The 15,563-nt window shown below is 37.2% G+C and overlaps 1 protein-coding gene across 1 annotated transcript in view; it reads left to right on the top strand.

Annotated features, from left to right (window-relative positions):
* MYBPC1 (myosin binding protein C1) overlaps nt 1–15,563 on the top strand; it is a 76,632-nt gene that overhangs the window by 35,452 nt on the left and 25,617 nt on the right. Inside the window, exons 7-17 of the mRNA XM_061444977.1 lie at nt 300–448; nt 808–925; nt 2,216–2,267; nt 3,968–4,024; nt 7,484–7,650; nt 8,015–8,147; nt 9,668–9,792; nt 10,837–10,942; nt 11,246–11,412; nt 12,642–12,804; nt 14,250–14,356. Coding sequence (XP_061300961.1) covers nt 300–448; nt 808–925; nt 2,216–2,267; nt 3,968–4,024; nt 7,484–7,650; nt 8,015–8,147; nt 9,668–9,792; nt 10,837–10,942; nt 11,246–11,412; nt 12,642–12,804; nt 14,250–14,356 — 1,344 coding nt within the window. The remainder of the gene's footprint in view (nt 1–299; nt 449–807; nt 926–2,215; nt 2,268–3,967; nt 4,025–7,483; nt 7,651–8,014; nt 8,148–9,667; nt 9,793–10,836; nt 10,943–11,245; nt 11,413–12,641; nt 12,805–14,249; nt 14,357–15,563) is intronic.

Genomic DNA, 15,563 nt, shown 5'->3' on the forward strand with positions numbered 1-15,563 from the left:
ATCCAAATATTTGGAACAATTTACCCAGGAGAACATGGAGTTTTGCCTCAACTAATTTATTCTGCTTCTCAGTGTCTCAAGGTCCACATAAACATGGGCAGAAGGATTCCAGACCCCAAATCACTAATCTCTATAGTGATTCCATCTGTGGAATCTGGAGCCTGTTGTCTCCATCTGATTCTTACTGTCATGGTAGAGCAAGCACATGGAGACTGGATGGAGCAGCAGTAAAAGAAACTTGTACAGATGTGACTACATGTTCCTCAATGACTGCATTATTCTTTTTTTCTTTTCAAAAGGTGGGAATATTACATTTATAGCCAAAGTAGAAGCCAAAGATCTTCTCCGAAAGCCAAATGTTAAGTGGTTCAAAGGAAAATGGATGGACCTGGCCAGTAAAGCAGGGAAGCACCTGCAGCTGAAAGAGTCCTTTGAGCGTCACACTAAGGTGTGTCTTTGCTTTTCTTTCTTAATGGGGCAAAGCTCCAAAGAGAGCTTAAATGTCAGCTTAAGACAACAGGTAGAAATTCAAGAGCGGTGGTTTCTAACTCTGCCTTTCCCATGCAGTTTTCAGTGATGATCTCTGACCCTGCTTAGAAGCAGAATTTTCTGTTTTCCCCTCTCAGGACAAGTAGTGGTGGAGAAGATGAAGTTTTTCATTGCCATTTCTGGGTTGCAGTTTCTTTCCACAGCCCTTTATTCAAGTTATTCCTTGCTTCTGGTTGAGGTCTGAAAAACTAATCCTTTAACTTCTGCTTTGTGCAAATGTAACCCTCACATTAATGAACAATCATGTTTGATTTTTAGATTCACACATTTGAGATGCATATCATTAAAGCTAAAGAAAACTACGCAGGGAACTATCGCTGTGAAGTGTCTTACAAGGACAAGTTTGATAGTTGCTCTTTTGACCTTGAAGTTACTGGTAAGTCTCCATTTGTGTCTGTAAGGCTTTAGAAAGACATGGTTTTTTAACCTGAAATGCCACCTAATTTTGTTCAGAACCTTTAAATGAAGCAATGCTTCCAATGAACTTTTTGAGCATAGTGCTTAGAGAATTTTCTTAAGTGTCTGCAAGTTATTGTTTAAATGAACATTGGGATAGATAGCATGTGAGACATTTACACAAAAAACAGAAAAGCTGGCAGATAAAACTAGTACTGAATTCAAGTCAGGCTCTGGCACACAAGACAAAGATCTAGGCTTAGGCTGTTGAGAAAGGCTCCATCTGGCAGCATGTGAACAGAGGGATATGGAGTGCTCGTGGTTTGCCAGTGCTTTGCATTCTGATCAGTCATGGTATGATCATACTACAGAAAGCTATTTCTTCCACTCTTTGTCAAAGTAAAGACTAATACAATGTGGGGAGCACTGGAGAGAAGTGACTTTGTCTACTTCTGTGTTGTAAAAGGTCTGGCAAACCTCAACACATAGGCTTATCTTTTCCTTTGAGAGCAATTCTGCAGCACAACAGTGCACACATACCTGCACAATCAGACTGAGAAAGATGGATGTCTTCCAAAATTCCAGGACCAGCAGCCAGAGGACAAACTAGTTGCTCACCTTCATAAGGCATGCCTACTGAATGGCCTAAACCAGACTGTTCACCAGTCAGGGGAAGCCAGTCACAGTTAAGGGGATATTTGGCAGCTGACTGACAGCCTGAGGGGCATAGGTATGTGTGTGTATTCAGCGGTCAGCAAGGCAGAGGCCAACCTGGCTGCATCCATTCACTGGCTATGGATCAGAATCATTTAACCTGATTCAGTCTGGCACAAACAGATAATTCACACGAGAGGGATTCATCCTTGCACTGAGAATCAAAATTAGTCAGTAGTTCCAGAGAGGACTGTTTCTATCTTCTGATGCTGAGCATACTGAGAAAGTGCAAGATGCCAGCAGGAGAGAAAGCATAGGGAATGGGAAAACAAAAAGGCCAGAGCCTGTGTATAGGCAGGAAGGTGATCAGAGAGAAACGCCAATGAGAGAGATCTATGCAGAACTGCAAAAAGTACTTTAGAGAAATGCATTAATTAAACTTAGGTTAGCATTGAACAGCTTTGCATTCATCAGAACTTACTCCCAAAGGAGCAGCACAAATGGTGGTCATTTAGCAGGACACTAAACAAATTTCATATGACAAGTTGCGCTGATTACATAAATTACATTAATTTCAAATTAAGTTTTTAATTCCTGTATTATTGTTATTTCATAGAGTCTTCCCAGGCTGCCCAATCCATTGACATCAGATCTGCTTTCAAAAGAAGGTAACTTTGTACAGTGGTTCTATGAAGATCCTCAGTAATGGATGCTGGTAGTATGCATAGAACTCACATCAGTCTCGGCAGGAAATTGTATAAAGTACTTTAAGAAATTTTGTTTGTAAATAAAGATTAAGGAAGTGGGGTTTAGGGTAGTTGGTAGTGAGCAGAATGAATTTGATAACAACACATGTACAGTACATATGATATTATAGACTCTACTGTGAAATTACAGAATCGTTGCCTTAAGGGAATATGGGCTATTTAAGGCAATTAAACGGTTCTTTTTTTAGAGGTTTTTTAAATTTTATTTTCGTTCACTGAAATATTCTATTACGTTTCCTGAAAGCTGTCTGTGACAATATGAAAGTTCCTGGCCTCAGTCCTGTACTGACTGAAAGCAGAGAGGAAATTCACACTGATTTCAAGGAGATAGGATCTGGCTTTATGTTATCATACAGTAAAAAATGGTGTCATAGGACCATCATTATGGGAAAACTACAAATAATATATTGCAGAGGGTGTAAGATAAAGCATTGTGTCTCAAGTTTAGTTATCTATTCAAAATAGTATAGATGTTTCTATATACTATTGAAAAAAATGTTTTACAAGGACAGAAATATTCAGAATGAAAATGTTTTACAAACATTCATAGCATAAACGCAGTTTGTTAATTTATGCATACAAGCAAAGCTGTGATTCAGAAGTAACTGCTTTTGTTTAGAGGGATTTGATTTAAAGAGTAAATGCAAAAGATATTACATTCAAGGTGCACTCCTTTCTTCAGCATACCTTAAAAAAACTGTGACACCCATTCTGCATAAGCGGATGAGGATACCTAAGTACTTTCTGATTATCAATGATTACCTTGCATGCAAAATCTGGGATGAAATACTGGCATCATTTGACCTAACATTTGCAGGACTTTGCCCTTTTAACAAATATTAAAGGCATTTCTTTTGTCTATATGTGCTTTATAATAAGGTATTACTTCTTAAGGTCACATTATAGAAAGAAATGCACCTTCACAGGACTGTGATTCTATCTGTAAAAAATGTATGGTGTACTATTTCTTTGGTTTTTAACTGATTTCTACTTTCATTTAGAGAAAGGGTAAATCTTAAGTGTAATGCATCAGTATTTGTCACAGCTATGCATTGTTAAAAATACCAGCTAGCAATGCAAATCTTTGTTTTACTTTCAAAGAAAAAGATCAGCACAAACCCTTTGTTTTTATACACATACACTATGGAAATGAGAAACAAAGCTCGTTGTGTTGACTAGTTTACATTCATTTGTTACTGAAATCTAACACAAATCATGGCAAATTTATGTATGCAGTTACAAAAATTTGTCATCAAACTATAATAACAAGCAATACAAACATTTGTGTTATTTTTCACAAGTGCCCAAGGAAACATAATTTGTGTGAAAAAGGATACAAGTTTGTGTTGATTTATACAATTTGTGTGTCTGGACAGAGCCTTGGATGACATGGTCTAGTGTGAGATGTCACTGCCCATGGCAGGGGGGTTGGAACCTGATGACCGTAAGGTCCTTTCCAACCCTAATCATTCTATGATTCTATGATTCTATATGAGACATATAGAGCGTTTGCAATGTGTGTTGTCTAGAGTGTTTGCAATGTGTGTTGTCTAAGTCTTATTGTATTAAACAAAGATCTGATCTTTTTCTATTAATAACAGCGGTGAAGGACAAGAAGATGCAGGAGAACTTGACTTTAGTGGTCTCCTGAAACGTAGGTGAGAACCAAGTGATGCAGTGAGCAGGTGTGGATTGCAAACCGTTAGGTTCGCACACAGAAAGAGTCAGGTGTAGCATTAATAACTTCTTAAAAATTATCTTACCTTTCTTTTTTTTTCAATGTTTCTAACTATCAGTCTCATAGTATGATCTGCAAATGTTTAATTAACTGTACCTTTAAGTGTGCAGAAAACAAACCTCAGATTTGAGTGCACTGGATAAAAAGTGAGCCACAACCTAAAGAGACCAATAACATTTCATTTACTTGCTATTTCTTTTGTGATTGCATGGAGGGTAGAGGGGGACAATTTCCTACACTGGGATGAGCAGTTCAGAAAATTGACTCTGGTGCAAGAGCAAAAAATGCAAGAGTTAAATTTATCTCTTTGTATACATCTTAATTTGGTTTTATAAGCATCCTGATACGTAAAAGCATATATCATGATTTCAAACCATAGAAATTGATATTACTTATTTAAAGCTTTCACTATGTGTACACAAATGTTCAGTGGTGTTTTATTCAACTTAAATGTTGGGACAGAGAAAAACTTGTGTGTGTGTTTCTCTGGTTTGCCTTGAAAATATGGTGTTATGATAGTTATGCCTCTATCTACCTCAGATCTTAAACACAGTTTAGTCTTTTAACAGGTTAAGACAAGATAGTTAATTTGTTATTTTTTTTAAATTTATCACAGAAATTCTATATGCCACAGAAATCGATGGCAGCTGACCACAGAAAATTCAAAAAGGAACTAGAGCCTTTATCTCATCTACCACTAGTTACATGAAACGTTAACAATGGGCCAATGGGCTATCACAGTGAGGATAGTATTTAAGTAAATAAAGCAAAAAGGAAAGGCTGAAGGAATAAGTAGGCAGTGAAAAGATTGCCTGAACCAATTCACATCCACCAGGTCTTTGGTTTTTAATCTTCTCATCCCTAATTAGGATCTTCAGTTTGACTTTTTATCATACTAATACAACTTACCATGAGAGTTCTCCTGACTGCCAGTGGGGTGTAACAGAATGTTGCATGTAACAGGTCTTGGTGTTTTTGTGGAAAGAAAATTTAAGAGTCATTATCACTTCACTAATAAGTAACTCACACTTTTTGTAAGAAAAATACCGTATAGCGCTATAAACATAGCATACCTATTGTGTGGTGAATGGGCAAAGCAAACTTTTAGTTTTTGAACACCATTATTTGATACTGGTCAAATTGGTTCATCACCTCCTTGCTCCAGGGACTGATATGCAACCTCATAATTCTGAGCTTAATTGAATAAGATTGCTAATTATATTAGGTAGTAATATCCATTTTTATAAAGCCAAATGCACATTTTCATTTCTTCAAAAGGCAATGTTGCAGGTATATTCCTTCTCTTTTTTTGTGCTTATATCAGCAAGGAAATAGATAGAACTTTTCACCTATGGTGCATAATACTTGAAACATGTTTTTTTTAAAAGACCTAAATGCATAGAATCTATATACTGCCTATTTTTAAATTTCGTGCTGGTCTTACAGGAAGACAAACCAGTTCTTATCCTAGTAAGCCACTCTGTAACTGGTTATGTTTCGTCAATGCAATGGATCAGTAACAGCATGAAATTCCAAAAGGCATAAGATCTCAAAAACACTGAAACATTTAGGTCCTTTTTTAAAAAAAGTACATTTTTCAATGAAATGCACATTTTTGGGGAAAAGATCTAAAAGTGATTTTGTGGAGAGGTAGGTCTGATAGGTCTGCTTAGGAAATATCAAGCATTATTTGCCCATTACACACAGCAGAAACAGCATTGTGGTCTCAAAACAAAGTTGGTTTGCTCTACTTGTTCTCCAGTTAGACAAGAGGAGAAAAGAATCTGGAATTACTTATTTCAAGATGGTTGAAAATCAGGATATTCTAACTGATCCTTATTCTCAGCTACTGCCCTCTTCAAAGGGGTACGTGATCCTGATTCCCATGGAGTGTACTCCTCCTTAGCACGGACAGGGGTTGCATGGCAAACAGCCAGACGTGGGAGAGGAGAATGACACCCCATGGGCTGTGTTGAATTTTATATATGTTTGCAAGCTGATCTTGACTTGCTGCCTTGCAGAAGGAATTCCACTGAAACACCAGTGTTTGCTACACAGTCACCCTCCAGAAAGCATAAGCACAGATAAAAGGAAAGAAACATAAAATTACATACCCGTAATTGTCTAACAGCAATTCTAAGATAACAATGTATTTCAAAGATTCCTCAGTGAGAAGCTTTTTTCTTTTTTAAAATAACACTGGAATATTACAAAAATTAATAAAACCTATGGATTAAAGAGCAAAGTGTTTTCCATAGTTTCTCATCCAGCAATGCAGAGATTCTCAGGGGCCCCCTGTGTTGTTTTTGTATACATTAAAGAAAATTCTCCATCTGGCTTGATAGAGCTCTGTTCTAGCAGCATCTTATCCCAAAGCTCAGCCATTTCTTATTTCTCAAATATTTATTTCCTTGCTCTGTTCTCACAAGTGCTGTCAAAATAGATCAAATCAGAATGATCCTGGTCTGATCCTAATGAATTTACAGGAAAATGAAGTCTAGATTTCTGCTGCAATTCCTGGATTCTTGTAGCAATTCACTTTTTTTTTTCAGCTAAACTGTCAATCTCAGAAATTATCATTTTGTTTAGGATGCTTCCATTGTTCTCTCATTTAATGGCTGCCATTGTGAAAATAATTCTACTTCTCTTTATTGGTTGTCTTAGCTTGGAGTTGCAGGTAGTAAAATCGGTATTGAATCTTCTGTATAAAGATGATGCCTCACACAGGCCTCTGAAAACACTTCCTGCTCTTAAGACTGAGAAAAACATGGAAGTCAACAGATCCATCTTGCAAGTCCAAGCTGGTGTGGATTTCTCCAGTTCTTATCCATATGCCAACTTCAAGTAACTGAGAAGCACTGGTGTAACTACAGACCCAAATTCCTTTGGATTTCAATGTCCTTTCATTAGCCACCCCTAGTAGCGGCTACAGGGACTTAGGATTTGAAAGCATATTTATGTAATTATGAAATGTACAGATTAGACTCAGATATCAGTGATGCCATCATATATTGTTACTGATTCCATTCAAGTTACAACAGACAAAAGCTATTTAAGTGGGATTTACCCACATGTTATTATAGTGCTGTTTTCACTGTTGTGTTTTGTTGGGTTTTTTTAATAATAATAAAGCAATATAAAAACTCATAACTGATTACACCAGAAAAGGCCAAATTCTACCTTGAAGAAGTATAAAGAAATGCATGAATGTCATTCTGAGCTATTCAACTCACATCAAATGAAATAAAAAAATATGATGGCAGCCTTCAAACTTTGATCAAAACGCTTCTAACCTTACTGTAGATCCCGCTTCACTTTTTTTATGGTGTGATAAAGCCTCACTAACTCTTCTCCCATACTTTTATCTTGCTACTATTAGGGAGGTTAAACAGCAAGAGGAAGAACCTGAGGTAGATGTGTGGGAGCTCCTGAAGAACGCTAATCCCAGTGAATATGAGAAGATTGCATTTCAGTATGGTATCACTGACCTGAGAGGCATGTTAAAGCGTCTGAAGCGCATGCGCAGGGAAGTGAAGAAGAGCGCAGGTATGGATAAAGCAGAATATTCTGATGTTCAGTAGTTAAAGGAGCATCCACCTTAAAAAACCAAACTTGCTTCATTCCCACATAAGGGGGCTTGCACACTACAACTCAAGCTTTATTAATGGAAGGAGATAAGCAGAGCTACTAGCTTGAAACTGGTCAGAATAGTCAGATCTGCATAGCTTTACAGTTATTCTAACGTTTCTAGAAAATTAATTGATTCATGTGGACTGGTTTAAGAATATAGAGACATAACATTGTGTGCATGTATTCTGACAGCTTTGATGAGATTTATGCAGTATCATTTCAGCATTCATATTCTTGTTATCTGATTTTCTTTTATAATAACACCTGTCTTCCACAACAGCTTTTGCCAAGGGTCTCGATCCTGCATATCAGGTGGACAAAGGAGGTAAAGTAAGGTTCATGGTAGAGCTCGCAGATCCAACAGTGGAACTCAAGTGGTATAAAAATGGCCAAGAAATACGACCAAGTGCAAAGTAAGTGGCTTTATTGTATGGAAGCAATAAAATGTGTACATATGTATTTCCTTGACAGGTCTCTTTTCCCAGGTTGTACCAATTTTATTTCTGAATTTCATTATATGTGCAAAGTATGGTATACTGCTCATGACCCAGAGAAGTCTACTAAATGTTAATGTTAATGCTAAATGTTAATACAGATTATCTCCTTTGCCTCAAGTGAAAAGAATTAAAGATCCTCAACAAAAAAAAATTTGAAGCCATCTCCTACTTGGTAGTTTTTAAAAAAATCGGGAAGCACTGTGAGTAAATAAATCACTTGTCCTCACTCCAATGTCTCAAAGGTCAGAATCTCTCTACAGTACTTGGGTTCTAAGACGAGAGATATTTAGTACAAGCTGCTTCATCATCTGTATCACCTTTATACTGGTTTATGCTCTTGCTTTATCTACAAGAAGTGTTTTTTCAGGTGCACACACTTGAGTACAGGTAGAACAATGGCTGGAAGATGAGCTCAGTCCCTAGTATGGGCACAGCCAGCTTTTACAGTCTGGTGCAGAAAATCCCATTCCACAGTCAGACACAGTTAGGAATGATGACGTGCAACCAGTAATGCACGACAATGTAATGTCTAAATGTTTCTCAGTAGCACAAAATCCTAGCACCTTTTTCCTCTCATCCTGTGAAAAAATAGAAATTAGCAAAAGCCCTCTTACAAAGAAGGGGCAGATTTCTTTCATTCAATTGCTTCAAAAGTCAGTGAAGGATTTGGATTAATATTCATAGTTGACAAAAAATGTATAATGATCAGGATACTTTTTCTTCAGCCCCTCTATCTGCTGTGAGCAGTTCAGAAGTGTCTTGCAGGCAGCTATATGGATACCTCTTCCAGTAGAAGGACCTGGATTGAATGTTCTGGTGTATTTCTACCAGGCTGCTGAAGCAGCTGTCAGATGCTAATGAGCTTTGGTCATTACAAAACCTGGAGCAGATCAAAATTGGTGACAGAAAGGTGAAAGGCTCCATATCCCATTACCAAAACCCCATATCCCATTACTGATCTCTTGTGCCATCTGGCCTACCCATAGTACTAACTTCTTAACTTCGACTATTATTATGCTTCACAAAAATGTTAAGAGTGTTGGAATGAGGATGGTGTCCTGTTACTGGTTATTTTCATCTTCACTCATCTAGAGTTTCATACTCCCTATTTTTTTTTTTTTTTTTTTTTTTCCATCCTTGAAGGCCTGCTCTTCTATTTTTTTTTTATTTATTTTTTCGTATCACCTAAGCCTGGGATTTTCCAAAAAGCCAGAAACCAGAAGACGCTCGTTGTCTCTTTACACTATAACTCTTTTTTCCAAAAGCTGTTTGATAGTTCTGTTGATTCTTGAAAATTACTTCCCAGGACAATTTTTCCTGTTCTTTGTAGAATACAATATTCCCACCTCTAATAATCCCTAAAGTGTTTTCTGCATAAAACAAAAGAGGCCCAGCAGTTTTGCTAATTTACTTTTGCTGCATTCCTGTTTAAACAGATACATTTTTGAGCACAAGGGTAACCAGAGAATTTTATTCATCAATAATTGTACGATGGCAGACGATGCTCGCTATTACGTAACAGCTGGTGATGAGAAATGCTCCACAGAACTCTTTGTGAGAGGTAACTATGTCAGCTTGCTCCTATTTCACCTGCTGTAACTTGTGGTGGCTTTTTTGGCTGCAACAGAAATTAACAGGGGTGACCTTGTTCAGTAGATTTATATATTTGCATTAGCAGCTCTTAGGATCACTGAGCATTTCTGTGATCCCTGGCCATAGCTTTCCTCATCCTATATTTAGTGGAAACCCTGAAATGGGACTATGGTTGATTTCATACTGTGCATTGGGATCTAGTAAGGCTGTAGTCTCCATAGTTTTAAAGCCATTTTGGAGAATAGCTTGTCATAGTGTTGGCTTTCCCTAACACCACACTTAAGTACCTGATCATGCTGACACTCCTGGTCCAACTGATCTGTTTCAAGTACCCTCAGATTAGGCTCTCTAGCAGTTAGTTTTCATTCCATCTGCACAGATTTAAGGAAAGACTCTAGCAAAACTATGAATAGATGGCCATTTCTTCACCCTTCCTACAGTGTTGACAGTCTTATTATTCATAGCACAACAAAACAAAGAGAAAAGCCAAACTTAGAGTGTGAGAAAAAAAAAATCCTCAAATATTTCAGAAAACAATTCAAGATAACAAATTACGTTGCCCCTATAAATATCATAGGATAACTGTTGTACAATCTCTTGTTAGTAAATAGACTTGAGTTTTGATAGCAGGAATGGATTAAACCAATAAGGTCACAGCATTATGTCATCAGGGGCTATATGCATAATGGGCTATAGGACCTAATGAAAATACAGCTTTATGAGAGGGTCCTATGGGAGACAAGTGGGAAATGTCAGCTTCTCTTGATTTGTTTGGACAAACTATCAATAAAACAGGATGCAAGGCAGGAATTAACCTGAACAAATGTTATTTTTTTATTTGTCATTTTTCCTACTCACATCTTCACAAGGAATGACTTTTCAAAAGCAGAAGTGCGCTGAGACTAATATTAGAATTTTAAACTCGTATTGTCTTCTATAGCATGATATTGAAAAGCTCTTTCACTTAGTTTTCTCTCTCAGATTGTAATTGAGCAATTTACTCTTTCCAAAGATCCTCCAATTTTGGTGACCAAAGGTCTGGAGGATACCAGTACCTATGTTGGTGAACGAGTAGAACTGAGCTGTGAAGTGTCTGAGGAAAATGCAAATGTGAAATGGTAAGCCACACTTTGAACTGATACTGTTTTATTCAGAATAAACCCCAGAATATTTGAATTGTTGGCAAAAATGGGGACAGCTTTCTCTATACCAGTAAACCTGAGAATTAAGTAAATCTCAAGAAAACTTTGTTAAAAAATGTATCAACAGCAAAACTATCCTTACAAATTCATGGATGAGTTTGTTTAACATTTTCTTGTGCCTTAAGTCTTATAAAGTTTTCTCTGGAATTTTCAGTCTACGGGAGTCTTATTTGCACAGGAATTCTATTGGAAAAATAATCATTATTTGTTTTCCATTAGGTTTAGAAATGGTGTAGAACTTAGCGATGATCCTCACTCTCGGTATCGAATCAAGGTTGAGGGCAAAAAACACACTTTGGTCATAGAGGAAGCTGCGAAAAATGACAATGCAACTTACTCAGTAATGACAACTGGAGGCCAATCAGAAGCTAAGCTTTCAGTTGATTGTAAGTATCATCCATCTTGCTCTTAAGTTCATATGTCAAAGCCTTTTCCTGGGGCTTTAAAGGGAGAATTAACTTGATACCAGTATTTCTGCTGCCAATCTCCAGAACAGTAACTTTCGTTTAGACTTTGCAGTAACAGGCAATGAACTAGTCCTGGTCCTGGTTGAAAATGTTCTGTAACACCATTAAGATGGAAAACCAAGCTATCCCTCCAAATATATAATAGGTCAACAAAGTGAAATCTTCAAGCAAAGTAGCCACCTTCCTTTAATCCTTTCAGATTTTCACAGGAAAGCCAAATCATGGCTTTTTAATCAAAATTAGAAAAAAAAAAAAGTATGTTGGAAAAAATAAGCAGTTCTGTAACTGGGAATACTGTTCAAAAGCATCAGTGTCACTTGGCCTGAACTCACAGGCCCAAACACATGACTATGTAGCTTCCTTAGAATTGTTTGTGCAATATCTTTTTTAAATGCCTGTGTTTTTTAGCTAAATGTATGTGTCCATCCTCTAAAGTTATTATATGTAAACAGACGCTGTTTTGTAATACTATGTTTTGACTTTTTTTGGTAATACTGTTTTGACTTTTTTTGTACAAATTGGCATCCTAAGCACAGCCAAATCATGCTGTTCTGTTAGCAAATTAGTATCAATTAGTGTATGTGAAGTTAAGCTTACTGGCCAGTCAGCTTTTTCTACTAGCCTGACAGAACAGATTGATAACTACAGTCCCCACTTGTGGTGAAAGACTTTGGTAAGTCTCCAGAGTATCTCAGATCAGCTGGGAGAACTATGAGAGCAGCTAGGAAACTGTTAGATGACAGGAAACGTGGGTTGTAACCTTTCTAGTGCATAGGTCTGGGGACACAGGTCTTTCACCTCTTGAAAGTTTCTTACTGGACTCTGGTGGATAGGAACACCCTACCTCCAGCAACTAAACACCAGAGAGGGGACAGCACTAAAGTTATGCTCCTGGGCTTAGTTCTTCTACTAGAAATACTCATGGAGTTTCGCCAGTAAGGACATGGGTATTTTGGATCACCCTACAGCATCAGGCTATATGAAAAGAGGTTAATTTATGTAGCTTACATAAATTGACTTGAGAACTTTAATATTGGAGGTATTTTTCTGATTTCAAGACTATTGTGATGGCTAGTAGCTGCTCTGTGACAGAACCATGAGCTATTGTTTGATATTAGCACTAATATCGCTGCTTCTGTTTTCCTAAGTGAGACCACTGAAGATATCACTTGCACTTGAAGACCAGACTGTGAGGCTTGGACAGGAAATCCACCTGAAGTGTGAGATATCTGAGAACGTGGAAGGAAAATGGTACAAAAATGGTCAACTGGTTGAAGCTAGTGATCGTGTAAAGCTTTATCACAAAGGAAGGTAAGCCTGTTGTGTATTGACTTGACTTTGATGTAACGATACTGTAGAGATGTGCCAATATGTGTGCTACTTCACTGAAAATTATCTGGTAACCAAGCCTCTCCTCTGTCCCTCAAACATATTTGTTTTTATCATCATGAAAGCCATGTCTCCTTGCCTCCTGTCATTGTGTGTCTTTTGGCTGTGGAGGACAATCATCAAATCCTTGATCCAACTAAGATAAAGCTATTAATTTTTCTTGACATTGCTGTTGCTGTTAGCACATAGCTTTTAAAAGGTTTTCTGATAGATTATGTTTATGTCAACTCAGAACATGTATCTCTGTAAAGTATTTGGAGATATCAGATCCCTTTGCATTTCTAATCCGTCCTTTTTTATGGAAAAAAAATTTCATGGAAAGTTTGTCAGTTTAGAGAAAAACAAGCAAACAACAAACAAAGGAAACAACCAAAACTAATCAATCAAAAAACAACAACTAAAACAAAACCAAAAAAACCACCCCAAACCAAACAAAAATCTCCTACTTCTAATGATATCTCCTTCACTTCAGTTTAGCAGACCATTCGTACAACTGGGAAATGCCCTTGTAAGGATCATCTCCCTTCTATCAGTTTAATGCCATTTCCCCTCATATGATCATCATATGCCCTTTTAAAAAGTCGCTCTCAGATTTCTTGTAGGTCCCCTTTAGGTACTGGAAGCTTCACTAAAGTCTCCCAAAGCTTTCTCTTTTTCAGACTGAACAATCCCAACTTTCTCAGCCTGTCCTAATAGGAGAGGTGCTCCAGCCCTCCATTCCTCAACAGGCTGTAAAATGTTTGCATAGACTCCCTAATGCTCTCTCAGTTGTAGTAAGGGACATAAGCTGAATATACTCCCCACAACCCACATAGGCCCATAGGGCAAGGTGAGGGAAAAAGGAGCAAGAAGGGAACAGAGCTTAGCACAGCAGGTCATAGGAGAGCAAAAATATCATCATATTGGAAATCACGGTTAAGCAGTAAGAGCAGTATATGCTTTGCTCACCCATTTCTTTATTCTGGCAAACAAATAGTATATTGGATCCTATCAAAGATTGCTAACAAGTCAGAATATTCCCACAATGGGATCACCTAAAGATTTCTTCTTGAATAACCAACTTACAATTTAATGGCAGCAGCATAAAATCCCTGTGTCAGAGATTGCACTCCTGTATTTTTTTAGCTCTGTGTTCGAACAAAAAATATTAAAATTGCTTACATTATTTGGTGGTTGTCTCAATAATGTTTTGTACAAATCACACAGTATTTAATCAGCTAAAACACCACTAAGCAGCCAGCAAACGATTTTTAGACAGTAATTTTACACACTTGCACAGATCTCCTAAGCTTTTTACAGATTTTATCTCATAGCTTCAAAGTCTTCAAAAATAATTTAGACCGCTTTTTTTTTCCACCTTTTTACAGAATCCACAGATTTGTTATAGCAAGTGCTGCTGTTGATGATGAGGGTGAATACATGTTTGTACCAGATGCCTACAATATTAATATTCCATGCAAAGTACATGTTGTGGGTAAGTACTTGGCACAATGACTTGGATACAACATCTCTTTCTCTGACCTTTAGAAATTAAAGGCAGTGTGAAATATCCTTGATTACAATCAGCTTGTTTCCTCTGAGCAGGCATCCACCAGAGAAAACCAACCTGCTGCTTTTGCAAAGTTCAAGTGAGTTAGTCAGAGTGCTATGCCTGTGCTCAAGACCTGCTCACAGTTTACAAGCCTAGGGGAGCTAATGAGGAAGGCTTATTGATGCTGAATTCCTAAACCTAAACCACTATTAAAAGTCTGTGTTGCTATCCTCTTTTCAGATATACAGTGTTGTCTTCTTTGAAGAATTGGCTTGCTAACATTGTGAAATGTGATTTAGTTTGATAAAAGAGTAGTAGAATAGGTACATATTTGCCTATTCCCTAAATACATTAACTGATTCCCTAAATACATTAACTGATATCTAGAGAGCACAATGCTTCTGGCCAGCTTTTCTTCACTCAGCAAAACAGAAGGCTTGTTAATATTCCCAGTCTTCTGAACAAAAATTAAACAAAGCATTGACACTTCCCAAGACAACACCTCACTGGCTTTTAACTGGAATCAGCAACTTGGAAGTCAAAAGGAGAGCAGTATAAATGATCAAAGTTTTAGCAAATATGTTCTGTAATTGAAGCTGAAAGAAATGGGATATCCGTGTTAAAAAAAAACAAACATTGGCAGCATTTATAGAGAACGAAGAAGGAAGGGGTACTTGAGGGGTATGTCTACTTCCAATAGATATACCTTCCAATTAAATAAAAGTTGTAAGAGGGTATTCATCAGTTGTTCCCTGTACACATGGGGTACAAAAATGTGACCACTTAATTTTCAGAAAAAGGATTTTAACTGTAAGAACAGTGATGTCAGAAGCATGGTAAAAAGTGCTGTAGAAAGCCTGCAATGGAAATTCTTAAGAACCACTTAGAGGAAACATCTCTCAGAAGTTACCTGAATACTCATCATTCTGCCCCAGGAAGATAGATTTACTGTTTTCAATGGTTTTACTACTCCAAAATGTCTATGGTAGCATGATTTATTTTTCATCAGACAATTACTTTGTTAAAAGAAATTTTCTTCACAAATTTTCTTCCACACAAAAAATCAGTTGACTAATAATACCAGGAAAATACATAGAGCATGTTTCTCTATGTTGCAGACCTTTCCCAAGTCAGTGAGCTCTCAGACTGG

The sequence above is a fragment of the Pezoporus flaviventris genome, unplaced genomic scaffold (assembly GCF_033815535.1).
Source record: "Pezoporus flaviventris isolate CSIRO_AGI_PZ_B2104156 unplaced genomic scaffold, CSIRO_AGI_Pfla_v1 ptg000002l, whole genome shotgun sequence".
Lineage (NCBI taxonomy): Eukaryota > Metazoa > Chordata > Aves > Psittaciformes > Psittacidae > Pezoporus > Pezoporus flaviventris.